The sequence below is a fragment of the Dicentrarchus labrax genome, unplaced genomic scaffold, assembly GCF_905237075.1.
Source record: "Dicentrarchus labrax unplaced genomic scaffold, dlabrax2021, whole genome shotgun sequence".
Taxonomy (NCBI): domain Eukaryota; kingdom Metazoa; phylum Chordata; class Actinopteri; family Moronidae; genus Dicentrarchus; species Dicentrarchus labrax.
In genome coordinates, this window is record NW_026136721.1 from 10,780,271 (window position 1) to 10,805,846 (window position 25,576).

The 25,576-nt window shown below is 40.6% G+C and overlaps 1 protein-coding gene across 2 annotated transcripts; it reads left to right on the forward strand.

Moving 5' to 3' along the window:
- The first annotated feature begins 1,547 nt into the window (after window positions 1-1,547).
- LOC127354135 (high affinity choline transporter 1) lies at window positions 1,548-21,106 on the forward strand. Of its 2 annotated transcripts, none has more exons than XM_051383821.1 (9): window positions 1,548-1,921; window positions 7,394-7,602; window positions 7,797-7,910; window positions 9,605-9,760; window positions 14,162-14,310; window positions 15,491-15,634; window positions 16,101-16,254; window positions 16,415-16,632; window positions 17,543-21,106. In XM_051383821.1, the coding sequence occupies exons 2-9, from the start codon at window positions 7,419-7,421 to the stop codon at window positions 18,086-18,088; spliced, it is 1,665 nt and encodes a 554-aa protein (XP_051239781.1). In that variant the 5' UTR covers window positions 1,548-1,921; window positions 7,394-7,418; the 3' UTR covers window positions 18,089-21,106. The 2 variants fall into 2 exon arrangements, with proteins under 2 accessions (XP_051239781.1, XP_051239782.1); XM_051383822.1 differs by lacking the exon at window positions 1,548-1,921 and adding an exon at window positions 7,199-7,286.
- The last annotated feature ends 4,470 nt before the right edge of the window (window positions 21,107-25,576 follow it).

Genomic DNA, 25,576 nt, shown 5'->3' on the forward strand with positions numbered 1-25,576 from the left:
ACACAAAGACACCTTTATAGCATTCTGTGTATCACGGCAGACTTTGATATCCTCATGTTCAAAATTAAATCATTTCATTCTGAGAAGGTAGCTCCTCTGCAAACATGAGCATGAGCAAACTCATGTTAGTAACTAAATGCTGGACACACTAAACCATATGGTCAGAACAAGGAAAGCTTTGTGAAAGTCCTGGGCAAGGAGGCAGATGCACGCCCACACTCACACATGAGTACACACTAAAACTGAAGAAAAAAACAGGGGCAGCCTGGAGAGGGAGGTATTTTTCTCCATGTATTGCGGTCATGTGAGGAACCTGGTGGCATCTGTCACACTGGCTGTACGGTCGCTGTGAAACACAGCAGGTAGGTGAGAGATAGAGAGGTACAGTGAGTCATTTCTGATAGAATAGGTGGGAATAGAGAAAGAGAGCGTTTTGATGAGAGGGGCTGTGAAACAGAACTCATTTTGACAGTGGGTAGGAAAGTTGAAAAGAGGAAAAGGGGAAAAGAATAAGAGATGCTTGAGTTAGAGAGAGGCAGAGTTGGACAGAGACAGGGGGAGTTGGTAATGAACTGATCATGAGCAGTGCCGGGCCACTGGCACGGACTCACTGAGAGTGACTTGTTGATCACAAGGTAGCCACACCCTAATGCATATGCTGCTTTTATCATCTATATTACTTTAAATGGGGCCATCATTTACAAAATGAACATTATGCTGTATGGAAGAAGACTGGAAACAAGAGACTGGGACTATAAACTCATTAGGAATCTGTTTACTGAGCTAATAAATCAAGTAAGAAATTGTGTAATTTCTCCAGAACACTGCATGGTATTGGTGTGTTATTGCTGCCAATGGAGTTGCCCCCTGCTGGTTCATTACATCGATTGCAGGTTTAAGAAACTTCCACGTTGGCTTCACATCACAGACCCAGAAGCTCTGTCCATTATTTTTACTGTCAGTTCCCGGTAATGAATTCTTCTTCAGCTGTCCCTGTCAAAACAAACAGACAAACAAACAAAAAACAACTGGCCTCCATTGGTGTAGGAGGCTGTATTCAGGCTTGCTGCTCTGAGATAACCACGCCCCCTTCATATGAACATAACAGATGGAAATAAACAGAGCTGCAAAATAAATGCGCCATTAGGAAATAGAAGTCTCCTGAAATAAATAAATGTGGTAAATATTTATTTGTCTATTGAATATGACTCGTGTATCTATTGCCTCACATATTTCACAGGCATATTCCTATTTTATTTCAATGGCACTCTGGAGATATACATTTTGTAAAACTTAAAGGTTGTTGTGGAAATAATTGTTTTTAAACGGGGGGGGGATATCCGTATACGTGTAGACAAGCTCGAAATCATGTGGACCAGGGCTAAACTGGGACTGGGTCTGCCCCTCATTCTGAACACAGCTAATTGGCTGCAGACGGGACCACACCGACAGTCACCAAGCATCCTGACCGCCCCTCCCACCCTGTGAGGTTGCCCTTCCACCCTGTCAGGTTGTCCCTCCTACCCCGCCAGACATAAAAGCCAGGGGACGGCTGCGTGCTCATTCTAGAAAGTTCCTTACTTCCTCATTGAACCAACTTACGAGCTTCTACTCTGACTCCTCTCCTCTTCGCTGCAGAGCACTTTTTGAAAAAAAGAAGAAGACGCTGTTTTTGAATAGACTTTTTGGCCCTTTTGGCCTTCAGTGTAAGAGACTGAAGATCAGCCGTGTTGCCCTCCATCTCTTGGCAGTCTCTCACCCGCCCGGCCCCGCTCCCCCCCCAGCACTGTGGATGAGTGTCGCATGAATCTTTCTCCTCCTGGACTCAGTTTATCACCTGGCTTGTTCCCTGTCCTGTGAGAATAGACTCTGTTCCCTCTTCACTTCATCACTAAGAACTGACTCGTACTGTTAACCCTAGGTATGTATTCAATCATTGAATGTGCTCACTTGCGTCTCATGTGCTTAGTGTTGTTCCTATTCACGTCATTTACTTCTGTGTACACCTTTTACATATATTTGCTTGTAAGTCCAAAAGGGTCTGTGCGTTTTTCTTTGACAAAGCTATTTACGATTGGTCATGTTGAGACAAGTAACGTTAGTGCCTGTACTAGAAATAGCGCTCAGGGGCTCTTCTGGTTTATCTGTGTCTGCCAGCTGTCCAATCTTTGTTTCTGTGTTCTCTCTATCAGGGGTTGATAAGTTGAACTGTAATTTTCCAATTCACTTGGTCAGAGATTAGAGAGGTGTCAGAGACACACACATATATACGTACACACACACGCACACACACACACCTTTTTGGAATTAATAATGTGTTAAAAAACTGTAATGAAAAATCTGTTTTTATTCAGACTTGTGGTAAACACTAACCCTTGTATGACTAAATGATATTACAGTGACTAACTTCATAGGATACAGCGAGAGATTGTTGTCATTTATTTTACATATGAAGAAGAAGAAGGGTTTTATATGTTCGCCACTGCAGAGGCATCATTTTTGTAATCTGCCCATCCCCAGTGATAACAATGTTTTAGATTTTGAAATCTCTTGTGGTCTGACTTTGTTACTTTCAGCCCTTTATCATTCCTGTCATTCCCATTACTCTTACATAAGTCATTATCCCTGGGGCGATGGAGGGTTGACCCAACCAGCCTCATCATCGCAGCACCTTGAAGTGAAGAGATTAGCTAGACTTTGTCCTCAAGGTGATTTGCCTTTGGTGTCCTTTGACTGCATCGTTGACACGTCCTTTTGTTGCCTCTGTGAGTTAATCAGAGATCGTGAAAGTGCATCATTTTTTTCAGTGTGGTCTTCTGTGTCTCTGATCCACCACGTGTGACCTCTAAAGCAGAAATCAGGATATAATCATGTCTACTGAACCTGTCAATCAACATGTAACAGTTTGGCATTTTTTTAATAACTTTTTAAAGAGAGAGACTTTTCCCCAGAGTTAACTTTTACAGCCGATATGTTAGAAAACTACTTAATGTGCTTATTAGTTAAGTGCCTTTCAAAACCCACAGAGCAGCTGTAATTGATGCACTGTTTATCTTTGCTGGTTTTTGGATGATTTCCTAGAAACCGTATCTGTTTCAGAGAGCTAATCTCGGAAGTGATATTGTCCACATTTAGACTGAAGAGGTGGGTTTTAACAAAGGAGGAGAAGAAGAAAGATAGCAGCCAATTTGTGTTTTTTTTTTTTTTTTTTTTTTATTCATGAAACACAAGTGTGTCAGTTGGAGTGGGGCGAGGTCACACTTCATTGACGCTCTTCATCCACCTGAAGTCTTGCAGCCTTATAGCATGTGGTGAATGTGCATGTGAATGTGCATGTGTAGATAAAGTCTGCAAACACTCTCCACATTGGCAAATTGCAGTGGGTGGAGATGGAGAAGAGGCAGGCAGGCGGCAAACACGGTTGTCAGAAGAGTAGGTCTGAATGGAAAAGTACTGAGAGGCAGGGAGATGAGGGGGGTGGCAGTATTCGTAGCAAGAGTGTTGTAGCTAAGCTCGAGCCAAGACTCACTTCTGCACCTGTATGAAAGAGAATACCACAAGGAATATTTAGACAGAGAGAGCACTCATGTCCAGAGATACTGTGCCTGCTTTCTCACAGTCTAACACAATCAGAGGTTACAAGAAGACCCCTGCAAAAAGCCTTAAGCTATCGTTAGGTGGTGCCTAACCTGCAGTACATTTACTGTCAGCATTAGATGTATTCAATCGTTTTTTTTGTTGGAGAACTCCTCGTACAGAGTAGGCTCTCTAGACTCAGGTGACTTCAGACATTTGACAGTCAAAACCTGCTTAAGTTTAAGTTAAAGCATTAATGTCACGTCAAGTCCAAAACTGTCGTCCCCAGCATGATCGAAATACAGAAGTTCCTTTTTTTTTTTTTTTTTTTTTTAATTTTTTTAATATTTAACTAAATTAACTTCCAAATTGCCAAATAAAAACAACCAGAAACTTGTCTTAACCCATAGCAGGTCTGCCAAGTTTGCCTGCCGTCTGGCTGCTGGCAAATGTTTCATATGGCTACACAATGTATATTAACCTGCAGTGCTGTACGTTAGAAATTGAACCGACTGTAGACTGCGCAACTAACATATAAAATATATATAAATATATTATATATATAATATATTGGTTGAATAAGAATCAATAAGCACAATCAGTAAAATCTAAACGATAGTAGACACACTTGTTTGAATGACTGTTTGACTGTCTTGAGGAGAGCCTCGCCCCTTCTTTTACTAACTCCACAAGTAGCTGTCAAGGCTCCCTGTGTGTTTCAGTAAAATACGTTTTCTTATTAGTTTTATCACCAGTCAGATATGTCTATAGAATAAGTGTAGGGTTCCTTTGTTTCACTCACACTTTCTATCCTGTAAGAATCTCGCATGAATGAAAATGTATGTATGTATGAGAGTGACTCATGAATGGGATTTTTTTTTCTTGAATGCGGTGTGCGTGTTGAAAGGGTTTTCTGGTGTACTTTTTTTTTCTTTTGGTTTGCGCCACAGAGAGAAAATAAAACAAATGTCTTTAAACTGGATGGAAGAGGGACACTTCTTCTACACCTAAAACCATGACGCTAAACAAGAAATTCTAACAAATTGCGAACATGATTGTACTGTTAAATATCATTTTATATAGATGTATCAGCTGCTGATGCGTGCTGCATCTGTTAATGTGCCTGCATTGTAGTCATGCTTGAGCCATGCAGGAAGAGTTGTGGAAAGTTACCAGGTGCTGAGTAAGCAAACTGCTGCGGTGACATTTACAGAACAGTGACTTGACGATGTGTGTGATTATTTCTTTGTGTGTAATAGGTTATTAAAGTTGTTTGTGTATGCGCTTGATAAGGCAGGGAAATTGTTGGTTTCTTTAAAACCCTGTGGCTGGGTCTGTCGTAGCTTCGTAGGTGGCTGTGAACATATAAATAAACCACATCGGGGTATTTTTATGCTTTTTTTTTTTTTTTTTTTCTTTTTTAGACCCAGTCTGTCAAATCCTGTTCCTAGCTTCTTGTGTTACACCCTTATCTTTCACTTTTCTGGTAGCAGATTATGTTGCCACCAGATTATTTATAGTTTTGGCTGAAAATGTTTGATTTATTTGGCAACATTTGCCTCAAAATCCGAATGCAGGCAGGCCCTGACTTTTGACAGCAAAGTTTATTCTCATGCAGGAGAGAAGCTTTAGGACGTATATCTTTTACACAAACTGTAGAAATTTATTCATCTTGAGTATTGCTTGCCATATGTTCCCAGCACTGCTGATACTGGGGCAGTATCAGACTTTTGTATTTGAAACTAGTGTTCTCAGTCCAGCTGAGTTGACATCTACTTTGCCAACACATTCATGTGTGTCATATTAACCTTAATTATGGCGAATAGCTAGAAAGCTTGCTTGCTTGTATAGTTTCTCAATATGCAGACTATTTCTACCACTATGTTTTTTGGTTTTTTTTCGCCCAGTGTTCCTCACACACTGCAGTGCCATCCCCTATAATTTCTCACAGAGTGCAGTTCTTGGGTTTTCTTTGAACCTCTATGGTTTGTCCAAAAAAACTATCAGCGCTGCAATCTAACATAAAGATGCAGTTTGAACTCTGCAATGTCTGGTATGTAAAGGCTGTAACAGTGTGCACGAACACACACACGCACACAAAAACATACACACATACACGACACGGAACAACACACGGGCCACTTGAGTGAGCGTTTCAAACGCTTGTTGACGTTGGCAGAGAGCCACACCCCCCCATTCCTTTCATGCCCTGACATACACGCCCCCCCACACATACTGTACTTGCTGCCTACCCGTATTTTTCAGTCCATTCCTTTCACAAACACTTCCTTTTTTTCTTCTGCCTATTCTCCCCAGTGACTTACATACATTCTTTCTTCCTCGAGTTTTATGATGCAAGCCAAAGTTTTTCGTTTAACATGTGTTTTTCACTCCACTGGGCGAGGGCCATGTCTTTTTTTTTTTTTTTTTCTTTCACCACAATGATGGCTTTGTTTATGATAAATGAGTTTCTGTCTGTAATAAAGAAAATGTTTTTCCAAGAGACTGCCTTACTGTGATATTTTAGATAGAAAACTTGTCTTGAGTACTTAACGTTTTCTTGACTGCATTACCACAGTTGATGCAGTATAGTCAACATTAGCCATACACACACACACACACACACATATTTGCTGAATACACGTATTTTTCAGTCCACTCCTTTGACAAACATTTCCTTTTTTCCTCTCCTTTTTCTCCCAAGTGGATATACATTCTTTCTTCGAGTTTTATGACTCAATCCAAAGCCTTTTGTTTAACATGTGTTTTTTACCCCGTTGGGCGGAGGCCATGTCTTGTTTTCCACCCTGACAGTGATGGCTTTGTTTATAAAGTAAGTTTTCTGTCTATGATAAACAAAACCTCTTTCTAAGCCTTACTGTGATGTTTAGATAGAAAACATGTCTTGAGTCGTGCACTTTTCCTGGCCTGCATTGACACAGTTGTTACAGTATAGTCAACATCAGCCATGTTAACATGCAGAGAAGTGGGTGCAAGTAGGTGCAAACCAGCAGTTAAAGATTAACGCTCCTTTTTTAGACGCAAAGGCTTTTCTCATCTTTTAATCCTTTTTTTTTTTTTTAAAGAAAACCATCTGTCCAAAGCACAGTTACAGTAACCGCACACACATAGACAGACACATGTGTACGCACTAACGTGGCTCTGAGTTGTGTTCACTTCCCAATGTTTGGGGTCGAAACTCGGGCCGCCCAACCACTGAAGACGGGGGACAACATCTGTCCGCCATCTTTGTCAGTGCTGCCAAGTATTATGGTGAGACCCCTTTCGCCTCTCTGACTCTTCATCCTTCCACCCCTCACACCCTTGCCTTCTTTTTATTCTCCTTCTCCACCCCAGCTGTTCTCCTCAACCCCATCTCCCCATCTGCCAAGCAAGCAGAGCCAGGTCATCCGAGATGCTGCTGCTCTTCTTTTTTTTTTCTCTGCTGCAGCCTTTATTCAATCTTCTTCCTTTAAGAAGACGTATAGAGTTCCTTTTCCACCTCACTCACCCTCTTCTGTTCATTGATTTGAATACATGCTACTGTTTTCTGTTCATTATTTTGTATCATTTGCGCTTTATAGCTTTCTGCGCATGAATGTACCTTTTTTTTTTTTCTCAGAACCATCTTAGATGACACTTGAATTTGTTCAAACTTGCCTCCCCCGCCCCTCTTGCCCGCAATCCTGCAAGTCGTTTTTACACAAAAAGTAAATGAGAATATGTGATTTTTTTGTTTGTGCATCTTGAACAACCATTGCAAACAGCATTTGTAGCAACTCAAAACTTCATGTTTCTTTATTCTGTCTCTCACCAGGAAACACACACAGAAGTAGTTCAGGATGGTTCTCAATGTACCGGGTCTGGTGGTGATGGCGGCGTTCTACCTGCTGATCTTGGGCACGGGCATCTGGGCGTCTATGCGCTCCAAGAAGGAGGAGAAGAAGTGCACGGGAGATGGCATGGAGATAACACTCCTGGCCGGACGCAACATCAACCTGCTAGTCGGCATCTTCACTCTTACTGGTAAAGGGGGTTCAGTTTAGACATCAGCTGATTCTTTTGAGTGTTTATGGCGTTAAATATGAATAATTTCAGTTTTGGGGGCAAAAAAAATCAAGCGATAACTGGTGATGTGTCTTAAAAAAAGTGGTTGTTTGCGCTAGTGTGGTGTCTGCATCATCTTTTTCCTTCTAATATGTATATTTGTCTCTCTGCAGCTACATGGGTGGGTGGAGGCTTCATCCTCGGTATAGCTGAGGCAACATACAACCCAACACTAGGCGCAGTGTGGGCTCTCATGCCTGTGCCTTATGTCCTGACCTTCTTCTTAGGTGAGTAGCATCACTGACTCCCCTTAAACCCTGATCCCCCCCAACCTCCACTGTCTTCATTTTTTTCAAGATGAATGATGTCAGTAGTAGTAGAAGTAATTTGAAGTAACCGTGCTGATGAAATTGCTAATAGTGCATATTATCCTCACATTGCTGGATTAAAAATTTGAAAAGATACAAATGAGAAAATGATCCTGAACTTTGTGCAACCTAACACAGACAATCTTGTACACAAGGTGGAGAGGTATTTTATGCAGGGTCTGAAGTGAACAGCAGTTGTTGACAGGAAGGCCGGTAACATTCACACACTGGAAAGCTTCACTGAAAAACAAACGTTGGTCTTTTTTCTGTAAAATCTTTTTGGTGAGCTTGTGAGGTCAGCATGTGAACATGTTACATTCAATGCATCCCTTGTTTTTACACTCAGTAGCTAATGACAGTCATGTGGGGATAATGACGCTCGGGCACTAGCTTAGCAACAATGTAATTTGCTGTACTATTATTTTAGTGACAACCACATGCATAATATTTTCATCATAACTCGAGTACACTAACCAAATCAGGAAAACTGTACGTTTCCCTACACAGTTTATGAAATTCAATATCATAATGAACTTTACAAACTTCGGTCTCGAGCTGAAGTGTTGTTGACCAGCAACGTAGCTCCCCAAACCCCTCCAAGCTGACTCCACGCACCAATAAAAGTGTCGCTCATGTTAAAAATAGGATCATGAGAAATGACTTCAGGATTGTAACTTGAGGCAACAGGTGCAAAGGGATGAGTTCACCCAGAGACTTAGATTGCCCACTCCTGAATTAATCAAACTGAAGCTGTACACATGCGCTGCTACACTGCACTTCTTACGGACATTGCATGTGAACACAAATGTCCGAATACTAATGTGAATAGAGCAGGTCATTGTGCCGAGAATTCCCAGCGAGCAAATGGGCGAGTAGCTGCTTCGTACCCTTTTCTGCAAGCCTGCATATTGCTTTGCGTTGATATTGAAGATGTGTCCAAAAACATGTAGTATTGATATCATCAAAAAGCAAAAACATTGACAACTCATCATCACAGATGAGTCCTATCCAAGTGCAACCCCTTGCCTTAAAAAAAACCATGCTACACGGACAATGTCCTGTTGTGTGCTACACGTGTAAAAGGGCCACTTTGGACAATATCCGGACTGGGTCTTGTGGACATTGTCCCGGAGTTCATATGAGAAAAAGGCTTGACAAACTCAGTGGTCCGTGTGTAAACATTTGCAACAGGTGAAATCATCAGCGCTCAGGCCCCAATGTCACAATGGCCTGCATGGTGTGAGAGTAATGGGAACTGGAAACACCAAAGTCCCTGATCAGGAAATATAACACTCTCTGTTCTGGTCTTGTCCATTGTTGGCCAAGTGAACACATGAGTTCAGCTGAAGGTGTTTATTGTGTTATCTGGAGGGAACACTTGTTTTCTCTTGTTGTTCACACGCACTTGTTCTTTCCCACTCACCCTCTTCTTCCTTTCTCTCTCATTTGGGTTCATAAATGATACAAGCATAGCCATGTTTTGATGGCTTCATGGTGTCAAGAGAAAGATTTTTATTTTAAACCCCTTGAGGCAAATTGCTATTTTTGATTTTGCACTTTATAAATACAATCTGACTTGACTTGACTCTACTAATCCCTCCTTCATGTTCCAGGTGGCTTTTTCTTTGCCAAGCCTATGAGAGAGAACAAGTATGTGACGATGATGGACCCCTTCCAACAGAAGTATGGGAACTTTTTGAGCAGTGCACTGATCTTTCCAGCACTGGTTGCTGATGTCTTGTGGGTGGCACGCACACTAGTCAGCCTGGGTAAGTAACCTTACATTGTAAAACTGTCTGGCACTATAATATGAACACACCCACACTTGTGTAATCATGCACAGATCTGGGTACACAATGTCCAAGTGCTAGAGTAGACAAGCGGCTGGGTGATGATGGTTGGTGCTTTTCTGGGAAACATGTCAGAGATATAAATTCCTGGTAGAAAGCAGCTGAAAAGAAATAAAAGGAAAACATGAAAATATAATAAAATAATCAAATCACCACCACAAACTTCAACTTTATAAATTAACGTCACTTTCACAAACTATTTATGACTGAGACATTATATTGGATTACATTTCATTATCAGATGTTTCTGTTATTTTGACCACACTCTGTATTTAGCAGCTGTAGTTCAGTAGATATGCAGTTACATACTAGAGGACTGAAGTAAAAACAACAACACCTTATTCATGGCACAGTATTTGTGAAAAAAAAGTCCGCTGTACCCCTCTTTAAGCAGGGCTTGGATGACATTTTTTTCAGTCAACCCGGAAGTTAGCGTCGAACAAAGGTTTATGATAGTTATACAGTTTGTTCAGCAAGATAATCTTCACAAATAAACACCTCGCTTATTATTATTTATTTTTGAAGCGTAAATTCGATGCCAGAAGCTAACGTTGGGCAATAAACAACTAAACTATGGTCACATGACTGCAACATCACCACTACTACGTAGTAACAGTTACTGTTTGAACAAGTCTGTGAGCTAGGCAAAACAGAGTTCTATTACAATGACTGACTGCAATTTGTGAACAATGCTGCTTCTTTATAGCCATGTCTTTCACATGGGTGGTCAGCTGGTGAGGAGGCAAACTGTCTGCCTGGGCCATGCTGCTTTACCCTCATTCTAGATATCATGTAGCATCATGACGTAGTTAGTCTAGTCGTAGTCTTAACTTAGTTACAAAATTCTTGGGTTTAAAATAAGTCAGCTGGAAACATCGGAATAGTCTGGAGAGCTTCTGTTTGCATAATTAGCTAGATAGCTACAAAATCTCAAATCTGCCAGTAACATTTGTAATTTCAGCTGACAAAACTGAGAGTTGCCTGCTGTAAATGAAACCCATGCTTTTGTCTGCCTCTGATATCAGGCCCCATGACTTCAAAACTTCCCAATCATTTCAAGTGGTGAATCTGCCGTTGTTGACACCGTAAAATTGCGTATCTGCAAACAAAAAGAGGGTGTACCATATTGGGCTACGAGAAAAAAATTACTAGGCTTAAGAACTTTACAATACCAGGCTCTAGGTAGAAAAGCATATAAAATATTAAATGCACACATTTTACACCCAGATGCTGTGGACACTCTTTGCTGCCTTTCTGCAATGATATAAAAAACACAATTGTTGACCCATAGCATTATAAACACACTCAGTCATCGCTAAAAAACACTGCTGCAGTGGATTACTATAATTATTGTTAGTCATAATTATTATTGTGTAGTGTGGAAAGTTTGACAAGATTACCTATTTGAAGATTAAAGTGGCTTCTTGTGATATAATTAGCGTTGATGTAATGGTACTGTTAGTAATATATAAGCTACATTTGGCACTATTGTTTATACTGTTTCTATAATCTGTAAGTAATCATTTAATTGTGTGTGTGTGTGTGTGTGTGTGTGTGTGTGTGTGTGCGCGCGTGTGTGTTTATTCGCTTTGATTGTGGATGCCAGTGTGTGCATGTTCCCTGCTGTGTGAATCTGCGTGAGAGAGAAAAAGTGTGTTTGTGTGTGTGTGTGTGTGTGTGTGTGTGTGTGTGTATCTAGATAATGTGTCCTTGTGTGTGTTTTTAACGCTGTTTTCTTTTCCAGTGTTATTTGAAAAAGGGGGTTAAACATCGAGCAGCCTGTTGATTGTGAAAGGTGATCAATTATTCGGACCAGATTTTCCATTGTTTGTGCCAAGGCACTGACTGATTGACCCAGGATAAATGTTACATGCTGAATTAGACATTTTTAATATTTTTTTCTGTGTGTAAAATTATGTTTAAAAAGACTTGAAGGGAATCAGTGAAATCCATTGACAGTGTTTGAGTCACCAAGGTAGCACTGTATGCTGTGCTGACGCTCCACAAAAGGACTGGTAGGGAGGCAGGAATGTTCCTGGGACACTTCTGTCCAAACCTATTAAACCAATTTAGAATCAGGGGACCCCTCACTCCTTAGTAAAACCTCCTGTCGTTGTTTCTGGAACAGTTATGAATACATCCTTAATGTGTGCTTTGCATCACACACGCACACACACATAAACACTTGACACTTCAGGAGTGTGTTGAGAATTTGAGCTTCAAGGGTGTTGTTGCTGGGAGACTGTTTATGTGTGTGTATGTGTAGTATAAACTGAGCTTGAGAGTGCGAGTGCGTGTGCGTGTGCGTGTGCGTGTGCGTGTGCGTGTGCGTGTGTGTGTGTGTGTGTGTGTGGGGTGGTTCAGTGCCAGAAAGGGTTTAACTTTTAAAAACACACTTGTCTCCATGTTCTGTCAGTTAGCTGTATAGTATCAACACTCATGGTCAAATTTCTGCCGGGAAGGAATCGGGGACAGGACAGAAAGGTTGCACAGGGTGTGTTTGTGTGTGTGTATGTGTGTGTGTGCACGCACGCACATGCATGAGTTTTGAAAGTGGGACAAGGATCTAAAAACAACACGGGGGGGTATTTAGATGGCTCTTTCTCTCTGTCCATCCCTGGCGCTGCCCAGTATGTCCCAGAGGCCCCTGAATCTCATTCCACCTTTCCCCTCCCTAAATTTAGCACAGAGGGGAACAGCTCAGCTCAGCACAGAACACTGAACTATGTCTGGAAAACAGACCTGCCAGGAATTATTTACGGTACGGTAATTGTGTTGCATCATGCTCCACCTTACGGGAAGTTACAGGACAAACAACAACACTAAGGCCATGTTCGATATGGATGTGTATCCAGATATATCCAGATCGGGTCTAGTTTGAGATGGATTTCAGTTCACACATGGCACCAGAGTGCATCTCCACTGACCACTTGAGGTCAGAGTTTGCTTCCCTGATAATATTTCAGTTAAAACAAACTACGAAATACAACACAGCAAAGGTACAGATCGATTTAAAATGAGAAAAAAAAATTTCAATGTTTGCGGTTCGCTGTGGTCATGAATACATTTGCGTCACTGAACACCTCTAAATGTATTACCACCTGTACTTCTCTTATCTAAGATGCATTTTTGTGCCAAGTGTGAACAGGTGGTTAATAACTGTAGTATCTACTATCTTGTTTTCCTAAGTGATATTAGTCTCTGTAAAGGAAAGATTAAAAAAACAAACTATTTTAGATAATATGATAAGCAGCTGGGAAAAAGAAGGTGACTAAAAGCTTCCGGGGGAACAGATCAAATTTCAAACTCAGATTTCAGAGCTCAAACTGAAACTGTCAAGTATGCATCGTCAAGATGGTGCAGAGCTAGTGGGGTAGACAGTAAGATAAGACAGGGGTGTTTAGGGGTAGCAGGGTCGGTATTGGGTGGGGGGGGGGTTGGGGGGGGGGGGGGTGAGAGGTCAGCGGGGTGGTGAGTGGCGATCGATGGTGCCGATCTGACACTTCTCTGTTTAAGGGCATTGTTGTGGTGTGGCTGCAGGCTGCGGCTGGGGGGACCCTGGCAATGTGGCAGAAGAGACGGTGAAGGTAGTGACGTTTTGCTTGCCTTGTTTGAGTAACAAGATGTCTTTTCTTTTCCTTTTTTTTATTTTTATTAATTTGTTTACATTACTTATAAATATAGTTGTCTCATTTCATACACATTTGTTTCACTACTTGAAGACACTTCTCTTTACCTTCTTCTTGATCTTATTTACTTAAGAATTACCACTATTACAAGGGTGATAATTCACTCAAGAGGGTGAAAAAGGAATATTTTGGTGTCACAATCAATAGGCTGCTTTTGTTACGTGTCTCTGTACAGTTTTGTTTCTTATAATTATATCATCATCATCACTTTTATGTTGGCTTGTTGCTTTATCTAAGCTCTTGGATGCTTTTTGACGGTTTAAACCAAAGCCACCCATGCTTAATGATAACTTTATTCTTGACTTAAATGACTAGAAGTGTAATTTGTTGTCAGTGTTTTTTGGAAAAGAGACATATGAACACTATAACAATGTCATTGCCTAGCTTCTTAGTAAATCCTTAGTATTAGTACATAAGAGTGGATGCATGTATATGTGTGTGTGTGTGTGTGTGTCTGTGAGAGAGAGAAAATATTTCAAAAGAGATTCTGAGAATGTAATAATAAACCAATTAAACTACCACAGTTAGCAGTTGCATGTGTCTGTAGCAACCAACACCTTTACATTAGACGACTTAGACTTTTTATTTCAGTCAGTCCTCTGATGCTCACTCCTCTGCTGTGTTGTTCCAGGTGGAACTATGAGCGTGATCCTGGACCTGTCCTACATCTACTCCATCATCATCTCCTCAGTGGTGGCCATAATCTACACACTGCTGGGGGGTCTCTACTCTGTGGCCTACACAGATGTCATCCAGCTCATCCTCATCTTTGTCAGTCTGGTGCGTAACATCCATCGGCCCTTTCACACAGTGGCCATTTTGAACCAGCGGGTCGGGGAACTTTAGGGCTCTGGCTCCATTCGTCTATTGAATGATGAATATCATTCATGTGTGTCCTATCAGATTACTTCCTCAACTACATAGTATAAACAAGCAGATGAAAGAATACAGAGGGATCAATTTTCAATATAGAGCCCAGCAGAGGTTACCCGGTAGCTTATTAACCATGCTAGCTGATTAAATTACCTGCTAAATGAGAAACTGTAGTGACGTCTGTTTGAAGTTTCCCTCACTCAAGTTCAAAAGTGATGGTTTTACGCCTTTTTAAGGTATGTAGTTTTACTAGCTTGGTGACTACTCGCAAACAGGAACATACTCGTTGGAAATATATCATTACAAAAGATAGATAGATAGATAGATAGAGATATATATATATATATATATATATATATATATATATATATATATATATATATATATATATATAATCATTTATCAAATAGTTCAAATCAGAAAATATGAGAGCCGGCACAGACTCTACGTCACGTCACACTTGCGCTTACTCTTTCACTCACTGGATTAGGATGTTTCTAATAGTTTACAGCATATGTAAATAGTGTGTTTTGAGCTTGTAAATATGTAAGTAGTTTAAACTTCTTTGAGAATTTTACTTTTTATTTGATTTTTTTTTTTTTTACTTACATACACAACCAGTGTCCTTGTAATGAGTTTGTTTAGTGTTTTGTCAATGGTAAATTTCAGTCACTGTATACCAATCAGTATACCTATTTGATGTTAGAACAGTTAGAAATAAACAAGAAACAGTGACTAAAAGAATAATGAAAACTGACTGTGACCAAACACCTGGGGTGAATTCAGTTACAGAAACAAGTGCAGGGAACAAGTGTTGCTAGTTACTGAAATAAAGTTATTAAACTATATTCATGATGTAGACTGAAAAAAAAATACTTCAATTTGGGACAAAGGTTGTTAAGTGGGACAGTGGACAGTAGAATATAGGACAGTTGTGGCTGAATTTTGAGCGCTGACTGTACACCGCTGAGAAACCAGAGCTTCAACTCTAACTCTAGGTTCAGGTTCCTAATTTCCAGTGACAGCCTGAAAGCTTCCCCCACTGGGCCCATAATTAGATTAGCTGTGTTCTTGTGTTTGTGTACAGTGGGTGTGTGTTCCTTTCCTGCTGACCAACCCTAACTCTTTGGACATCTCACTGACGGCCTACAACCAGACCTTCCAGGCTCCCTGGGTTGGCACGGTGGAGCTCAGCGAGGCCGGAAAGTGGTTTGACGACTTCATGCTGCTGGTAAGTGAAGTGGGAGAGGTTATTATATACACACACAGACGGCACTAAATGTTGTGTAACACCCAACTTATGAAGTATTTACTGGGGGTGAAACAGTAACCAAATCCCCTACCTCGGTTTTTGAGGTCACAGGTAACATTTTTATTTTTATTTATTTTACAATAATTTTATTTACAGTCAATAAGCAAAATTCTAAAACAGATAAATGACACAAATATCAGTGATACACAACGGAGGGACTATATGCTTAGAGGGCCAGTGTGTAATGTGTAGTACCGACTGAATACCGCTCTGGGCTACTGTAGAAACATGGCGGTTTTCAGCAGTTTAATAAAATGGGCTTATTTCATCAGATGAGCCAAGCATAACAACAACAACAAAGTTGTAAGAAGATTGTTCTGTCATGCCCTCCATTGCTGTACAAACTGATTCCTGTCATCATGCCTGAACTGTGTGTTTGTTCCAGGCTCTGGGCGGTTTGGCCTACCAGGCATTCTACCAAAGAATCCTGTCCGCCTCATCTTACACCCAGGCTCAAGTGACCTGCTTCGCCTCTTCAGGCTTCTGCCTGGTGCTGGGTATCCCCTCTGTGATCGTCGGGGCTGTGGCTGCGTCTACAGGTACACAGTCTTAACTTACAACTCTGGAACTTGTCAGCTCAGAGCTCTGTTTATCAAGTTGAACCCTGTTTCATGCTTGATTCCTTTAGCCCCCCCCCCCCTCAGTATTTCAAACATTTCTCAGGTCTTAACCCAAATATTCATATGTCCTTCCTGCCAGACTGGAACTCAACCAGCTATGGATTGCCCACCCCATATGAGCGTGACCAGGCAGGCTCCATCCTCCCCATCGCCCTGCAGTACCTCACTCCCACATACATCTCTGTCTTGGGCATTGGAGCTGTAGCTGCCGCTGTCATGTCCTCCATGGACTCAGCTCTTCTGTCCTCTGCCTCACTGTTCTCCTCAAACATCTACAAGAACATTCTCAGGAAACAGGTGAGGATTTTGGATTAAGATAATCAAATACTGTATGTACGTACTGTGTTTTGGCTTTGAAGGACAGTATAGTCTATTAAACTTTCTTATATTCAGAAACAAAACTGCAACAAATAGCCCCCATCAGGTGAAATTAAGGGACATTTTATAAAACAGTTGTGTAATGTTGTAGGTGACCCAGGAGATGTCATAAGGGTGTTGTGTCATTTGACACAGGCAGACATATATTTACAGTAATGTACTGAAAATCAAATGCCGTAGTGACAATCATCAAACTGTCTTTTGTTAGCCACAAGACACTGACAGCCTGTGTCACTTCTGTACTCTGACAGCATAAGCTGGAGGCAGCAACAAAGTAGCTATTGACTTTACAGTAGTGTACACACTGTACAGTTGGCCCACTGTTTAAGACTGACTCTTGTTTATGATGTTTGCACTCTTATAACAATGATTTATTTCATTATTTCACCCCAAAGGAATGTTCCATGTAATGAGTAAGTTCACTGTTGGGCTCTTATAATGTGGGTGCTGTGTCCTCGTAAGGGGACTAGATGATCCTTAGATCCTTACGTTGTGGAGCTGTAATTATTAGTCGACTAATCAATTAGTTGATTGAGAGAAAAACAATAGCTAGTCAATTTTCATGTAAAAATGCTGTTTTTAGCTTCTCAAATATGGAAAAGGTTTAAGGTTTTAGACTGATAAAACAACTGAGAAACTGGGATGGACATTTTTTGTTATTTTCTGACATTTTATAGAGCAAACAATCAGTTATCTAGAAAATAATCGGCAGATTGATTAATAATGAAAATAATTGTTAATTGCAGTCCTATTACATTGTATAACGAGGTAAAAAGTCAATCTTAAGTCTCTTTGTCTTTTCTTGTTGTCATTCTCTCCATGCCTTCAGGCGTCAGACCGTGAGATGCAGTGGGTGATCCGTATCTCAGTAGTGGTGGTGGGTCTGGCTGGCACGGCCCTCACCTTCCTGGACAGCAGTGTCCTGGTCTTCTGGCTGGTGGGTGTGGACATGTCCTACACCATCATGTTCCCTCAGCTGGTGTGCGTCCTCTTCTTCAAGGTGTCCAATGGGTACGGAGCCTCTGTGGGCTACATGATGGGAATCATCATGAGGGTCCTGAGTGGCGAGCCACTCATTGGCCTCCCGCCAGCCATCAAGTTCCCCGGCTGCCGGCTGGACAAGGAGGGAAAGCTAACCCAGTACTTCCCCTTCCGCACAGCCATCATGGTCATCTCGCTCGCATCCATTCTGCTCTTCTCCTGGCTGGCATCCATCATTTTCAACAAGGGTCTGCTGTCCGAGAGGTGGGATGTGTTCAAGATCAAACGCAAGCAGACATCCGCAGCAAGTGCCGCCGACGAGAAGAGGACCAACTCTGATACCGACGAAGGCTCAGCAGCCAAACAGCTACTGGATACCACCACCAGCTGCTGAAGAGGCTCACGGAGATGGAGAGAAGATGGGCACTGGCTGGGAGGCGGACGTGTTTGTTCGTCTACTAAGCAGGAGTTCACACAGGGGGAACAACGGCAAAGGCTGGACATTATGTACAGATGCTGTGCAGTATCACAGTGAATTTGTGGAAATGACATTTTCATTAGCAGAAGGCAATCTGAGCTCTCTGGCACCCTACTCCATCAGTTGCCTCATTGTCTTCCACAGAGAATACAGTAAAAATAGGCTCCCTGGAAAGGTTGCATTACCAAACAAGCCATTACCCAGCATAGCATAAAATGTATGTTGTTTACACACCATAGACCCACAATGAAATTCCACAGATTGTGCTGCATTATAGAGACATATCTCTATAATGCATGTATATTTATTTCATTATACATCACTGAACTTGGAGGCAAGTTCAGCCGTCAAGCCATTTAAATTCATTTCCATTTGAAAAAGCAAAACATGATTTAAAGTTAAATGTTCACGATAATACAACTAATACCTCTTTTTCAGTAGATTCGCCTCAAAAAAGAACCGACTTGTATTTTGAACCACATTTTGAGGAATTGAGATACCACCTTGAGATCTTTCACACACCTGATCCAGTTCCTAAAGAACACTTCATGACAAAGACACTCGCACATAAAATGGACTTCATCCCACAATTAATCCAGCAGAATGATGACTAAACAGTTTACAATTCACACAAACAAAAGTTGTATGCAACATTAACTGAAAAATTATGAATCAGCTCATGTCTCACGGCGCTGCACTGTACTGTGAGCGCACCTGTCTTCTCTCTCAGTGTGAACCTCTGTTAATGATTTGCAGCTATGTGCAGCATGACAGGGCTCTCTTTCCCACCAGAACAAAGACATGCTTCCCAAAGAACGAGTGCACGGTCTGCACTGTTCCACGGTGCATTTGTGAAAGTCATTCATATTATTTAACAGTTTATTTGACTGTGATCTGATCTCTTCCTTTCTCTAGTTGATCTGCTGCCTCTGCTATACAACAACTGTAATTCTTCTTGGCTAGCTTGTTAATATAAGATAATTTTTTCACTTCGTCTAAATTATTATATATATATATATATAAAATCATTATAGACTTTTTTTCAAAATGACAGACTGTGCTGTTTTCCGAATAATCAGAGTTGTGTGAATATATATATATATATACAAGATGTGAAGATTTATAGTTTTATTGCAAGTAAATTTTCACAGAGCAATGTTTACCTCCATCTCAAATACCGCTCAATAGACACCAGCAAGTTATTTTTATTTTTCTTCTATTTACCATACTGTGACAACGTTTGAAACCACCCAGCTATGGATGACTAAAGTGTCCTACCCTGTCTGACTGCTCTGAGTTGGGTTGCAGTGCAATGCAGGTGGCTTTGTCGTGAAAGCAATATTGAAACTCACAAATGGCCACCAAAAACCCTCGGACTGAAGAGACACAAACACTATTTCAGGCTTTTTAAACCCTCAGTGGTTTTGTGCTAATGACTTGTTTTATCGTGAATAGCAGCAGGGAGAGACAAAACTGCAGAACTCAATCTCCCAGCATCCCGCAGTCAATGTAAGCTCATTCCCCTCAGCTGCAGTTTACCCACATGATAAATAACTGAATGTAGCAGTTTTCTACAACTGCGTGGAGAGAAAGAACGCCAGACATATCCCTCGTTTTTCTTCTCCTCACCCATTCCTCGCCCCTGTTTTTCCTCTCCGTCCGTCAGTGTGACAGATGTGCCTTTCAGTTTTTCATTGACATTGTACTATAAAGTTTTATTTTGTTAAATACTGTCTGCACAGCTGTAGTTTTATAGTGGGATCTTTTTTTTCCCTGTGGTGGTGAAAATGTTTGCAGCTACCATTCTGAGAAATTACATTAAAGTTTCACAACAGTACAAACTTTACTCCCTTCTAATAATTTGATTTTATTTGAGAACAGACTGTTCAATGAGCCTTATGGTTTTTTTTTTTTTTTAATTTATGTTGTGTTGTACTGAGCCTACATAGTTTATTGAGCAAAGAGATTCAGTGACAGTCAGAAAGCCTTCCTCTACCATACTGTTACCTTAATAATATCACTGGAAAATGGTTTCAATCCGCTGTCAACAGTTATTTGCTGTTCATTCTAAAATGGGTGTATATTCACACTGTTTAAATACCTCATGGATTGGTAATGTTGACTTTAACGTATGATTCTGACGTCTATCCAAAGCATACTGTATGAATGTCATTTTCCAAAGACTGCACAGAACAAACCGTCTCATAACAGGACACAATGCATCCATCTTTTTATATGAGTGATTGTGATTTCTACCTGTATTATACTCTTGTACTGTACAGTCTAATCATGATTTGTATATTTACACTTTTTATTTTTTATCAAAGTTGATCTCTATGAGTTGAGTTTTAGAAGAAAGATACGAAATGTGTATTTTATCTCAATTTAGCAACGTTTAAAGTCATATTAAATTCACCTTCAATTTTGCAGAACATTAAATGTAATTTCACCTTCACACATGTTTAAATCACTGTTCATTTGTATCAGTAGTGATTCTGAACAGGTATGCGTTGTACACAGGAAAAACCTGTTACATATTGAGTTAAAGTAATAGCCATTGTAGAACTAACACTCCAGACACGATGGAAGAAAACCTTCCAGCAGTCCTCAGAAGCCATCCACAATATAGTGAAAGATGGCAATGCCGTCATCTGTGCATTTTCATCACTTTTTGAGGAGTGTTTAATTTTCCATGTTGGGTTACTGAAACATTGTCTAATAAAAGTACTGGACAGTTGTTTTGTATAGTATTTTCCCCTAATATGTATTTGGTTTTATACTATTATGCATGTTTATTGTCATAAACTGTGTTGTTTGTATACTGAACTTTTGTGAAGGCTGTTCTCTCTTGCCACTTGGCAAGGCCCTACTTTGTAATGGGTTAATGTAAATCCCCATGGGGTGATGTTCTGTCAGAATAAAGGCTGAAACCAATTTACTGTCTTTGCTGTCATCTTAGTGAGTCATGCAACACGTGAGCCAAGAAATGAATTGAATTGCCAAGTTGTAAATGTAAATTAGTTTTTTTTTTCAAACATTTCGACTTTACTAGTGAATGGTGGGCAAGCTGCTAGAAGCATGCATGCAGTAAAAGTACAATGGCTCCACTCTTCAATACCACTAACAACACACTGTCTGCACATGACATGTAGCTGCTGGGGATATGACGGTATGATTGGAGTCATGCTTTGATACGAGTTTGGTATAGTGGGGAAAAAAAACAAATGCATAAGGGTATGTTTGTTGTCATTTATTTTGAACAGACAGTAGCGCAATTGTCAAAGACAAACAAAATTGTCCTGCTGGGAACTGAGGTCGCATTTTGACCACTGGCAACAATGGTTGCTATTGGGGTTATACTATTTTCTTGATAAAAATAAGAAACATTCCTGTATTACACTGTACAAACACTGAACAAACACTTTCCCGGAAGGCAGTAAAGTCACAAAAGGCTATAAAACTAAACAGCATCCCTTATGCTATGAAATTGAAAATACTAGATAGAGTAATAAAAACTAAAACTTTCTGACTTAAAGTGTCCTGGTGGAACGCACGCTTTTGAATTTTGGTTCCGTGCATCATTCTACATACCATGATACCATACACGAACCGTTACAGCCTTAGCTACAACACAAGTTTGCAATGCAAGTTTGCACCTGTGTTCCCTGTGTTGTAACAGAGGCAATCTGGCAGCCTGACTGCTGAACCTGAAATGTTTTTTTATTTTAGTAATACAAAACTATTGACACATACATTTTAGACACAGGTTGACATTATTTCTTACAAAAATGTGTATGATTCTGCAGCATCCTAGGAAATCAGCTGCACCTACATTACATACTTAAAGTTGCTTGAAAATCACCATTCTTTTTACGATTGTTGGTAGCCAGCTACTTATAATCATGGATTTTCAGGCTGTGGTCACAATTTTGCTCGGCATCTACCACATATTGCTTCAAAAAGAGACAGAGACAACCTGAATGATGACAAAGCCCATCTGATGTCACTGGAACCCCCTTAGAGGAACGCTTTGACCCAACTCTGTAAGATGATCCATCTCGATAGCGATTCGGCATATTTAAACTGGTGCAGACACTGGTGTATTTAAACTAGTGAAAAAGCAAATCAGCGCGACATAGTTTGACAAAACAGTGCCAGTGGAAAGGCCCTTTTAGCCTTCTGACATTAGCATTTATCTCAAAGCGCTCTTGTGCTTAAGACCTTGAGGCTATAGCGCACTATGGTTGTAGACTCTTGTTTAAAAATTGACATAGTAGAAATGCAAAATACCAGCAGCATTCAGATAGTTTTGTTGGTTTAAACAGACATAAGGCCCAAGCTTGGACTCTAGCTCCTCTGTCTTTGGTGCTGTTCTGCTGGCGAGTGAGAGGAGTTGCAAACTGCTCTGCAAACCCCAGGAGAGTAACCTCTACGAGTCTTGTGTTTTATTTTAATTCTATTTTGAGAATTGAATTCTGTAGTGACAGTCTAAATAGAAACTGTGGTCCAGAGCAGTCCGAGTGCAACATTTCAGAGGCCAGTGTTAATTTCCTCACTGTGAAGGCACGCGGACCAAGGCACAACGTTAATGTCAGGTCTGTGACAGTTTCATTTGCCACTTTCAGCCACAAGTAACATTGCTTTGGGATCCTGTTCTCAGTGAAAATTCCTTCTCGCTTGGTTTCAGTGAGTAACGATAAACTTTCAGGAAGACAACTGTGTCCTAGATTCACTCTCTAATAGGTTGCTTTTACTTCGATAAACATACAGGGACAAGTATTAGAACAGTGATAATGCTTCATTGTTTTAGCTCTCCAGCACATTGGAATTTAAATGAAACAGTGGATACAAGGTCAACGTGCTGACTTTCAGCTTAAAATTTACATTTTGGGTAATACACTTCCTTTATATTGTGCATCTCTTGCAGAGACTGTAATGAGGAGATTGATTTTCTTGCTCTAAACTCTTGTGTCTGTATGACAAACATGAAGTTAAAGCTGGTCAGACACTGTCCCGTGTTGTGCATGCCTTCACTTGGACGTGCCGAGGGATCTGGCTCAGAGTTTGCTGTTGAGGGCAGATTCCCTGCTGTTTTGCTGGTTGTGGTAGGTTATGGATAGCTGAGATTGCCACTGCTGTCTTGCCTTGTTTTTCTGCTTTGAGTTTAGACCTTCATTGCCTTTAGCCTGCCTTTAGTTTAGTTTGCACTGTCCTATGTGCTCTGCTCCAGCCAGATTAGGAGGGATTGTAGCTTTATAGTATTTGTGATTGCTATTGTATTTGCAATATTGTAGCTTGGTGCAAGGTTGCACAAGTGTTAGTATGGGACATATTGTACTGCAAGTGATTATTTTCTGTAAACTCTTGTGCATTCCTTTCTCTAGTGTGCCTTTGGTTGTTGTTTTATGTCTCCTGCTTTGCAGTGTTGGATAGCATAGTTTGCAGGCTGCCTGCACTGCAATAGCCCTGCTGCATTTAGCCACAACCCCCTTCCTTAATTAGTGGAGTACATTTAAGGAGATTTCTATTTTTGTGCCATACATAAAAATATTCATATTTTAGAACATGTAATAATAAAGAAATTGTTTTGAAATGTTGTTAAAATACAACTATATATTTATTTATACATTCGCCTCATTCGCCTATTCATTTGTGGACTTACCTGTGTTTTGAAGGGGAACCCTCTCTTGTCGTGGAAAAAATAGGTGTGAAAAGTAAGCAAACTGTATGTTCTTTGGTTGAAAGTGTGAAGGTGACTTTGTTGGTATTAGTTTGTAATAAAATCTGGTAGCGCTCTCTCTTAAGAGTTTCAACACGGTTACAGAATAAACAAATACACTTTAATGTGTTAGTTAGCTCTGGTGATGCTGGTGGACAGATTTTGTGTCCTTTGGACAGAGCACATTCTCTGTTTTCAGTCTTTAGGCTGAGCAAAGCTAAGCTAACCGGCTGGTAGTTGTAATGTAGTTTTGAGTGGTATCGATCTTCTCATCTTACTCTCAACAAGAAAGCAAAAAAGCATATTGACTAAAATGTCAAAGTCCTGTCTGTCCAACTTTGTAAATATCCCTTTTTACATAGTCCCAATTAGTGAGCAGAACTAGTTCCTACACTGTTCATCTGTGGATAAAAGTCAGCACATTACTCTGTTCTAAACACATTGTTTACAGGTAAAGACACACTCTTAGCCCTTCAGGCTCCCAGTTCACTGCAACTCAAGTAACTCCAGTTTGACAGCTTATATGCTCTTTGAATATAAACAATAAAATACTTCTAGTGGTTTAGAGCTAAAAAATACATACTTTTGTCTGCTCTCAAGTAAGACCACAACCTTGATAAAACTGAGCAGCTCTTCCTTCCAGGAAATTCATTTCCCATCCGTGACCTCTCCACTACCATTGAGAATGCAGTTGTGTCCCTGGCTTGGACTGCAAGGAACCTGGGTGTGACACAGGGCGACCTGCTGTCTGTCGCTGCCAACATAGCTGTGACAACCCACTCCTTCAGATGAATTCTCCATTAATTTTCTGGTCTATCCGGATCAGAAGTTCATTTCTCACCCAGAAGGCAGCACAGATTCTGGTCCAGGCTCTTGTCATCACGATAGATTACTGCAACTCGCTCCTGGCTGGTGTGCCTGCATGTGCCATCCGACCCCTGAAACTCATCCAGAATGCAGCAGCCCAGCTGGTCTTCAGTTTACCCATGTTCTCCCACACTACACCGATCCTCTGTGTCCTGTACTCAGTTCAAAACATCCAGGGGGTCTTCCATCCACAACAAGACAGCGATTTCAAAAACAAACATGGTCTATGAATTGTCTGTCACGCATGGAAGAAAAACCAGTCATGCTTTTCAGCTACTGTCACAGCTAATTCCCCTTCATTTCATTTTTCACAATAACACAACAGCTGATAATACAGTTGTTTATCTTTGACATTTCTGCTTACTCACATGAATGCATGAATGTAAAATTGTGATTTTACCAAGGTCTCAGTGCAGGAGCCTGGGAATTAGAATTAGTTTGTTGTATTTCAACATCTTTACAAGTATTGAGCAATTTGCTGTCCATAACATACAAGCATAAGTAATCAAATCAACCACACAGTTAGAAAGGTGCCAGCATGGACCTTTCGTTGTTAGCCAACTGCTAAACTAAGACAAGATTAAGCTAGAAAGTTTCTGTTCGCTTAAGTGTTTTTGTTTACAGTGTTTTTATTTGTTTTATTTATTTGTTCAGTGCAAATGAAAAGGACCAACAATGTCTCACACCCCCCACCCCACTTTCCCAGACCCTTCCCAATAGCACAAAAACAGGACTTCAATCTGACATTTATGTCAAACAGGCAAAAGAAAGTAGAAGTACCAAAATACACAAGTGATCCTGTCCAGCACGTGTTTAAC

Coding starts and splice junctions, on each gene's coding strand:
- LOC127354135 (XM_051383821.1), top strand. CDS start 7,419: ATGGTTCTCAATGTACCGGGTCTGGTGGTGATGGCGGCGTTCTACCTG. Junction 7,603..7,796: donor CGGCATCTTCACTCTTACTG/GTAAAGGGGGTT, acceptor GTCTCTCTGCAG/CTACATGGGTGGGTGGAGGC. Junction 15,635..16,100: donor TTGACGACTTCATGCTGCTG/GTAAGTGAAGTG, acceptor TGTTTGTTCCAG/GCTCTGGGCGGTTTGGCCTA.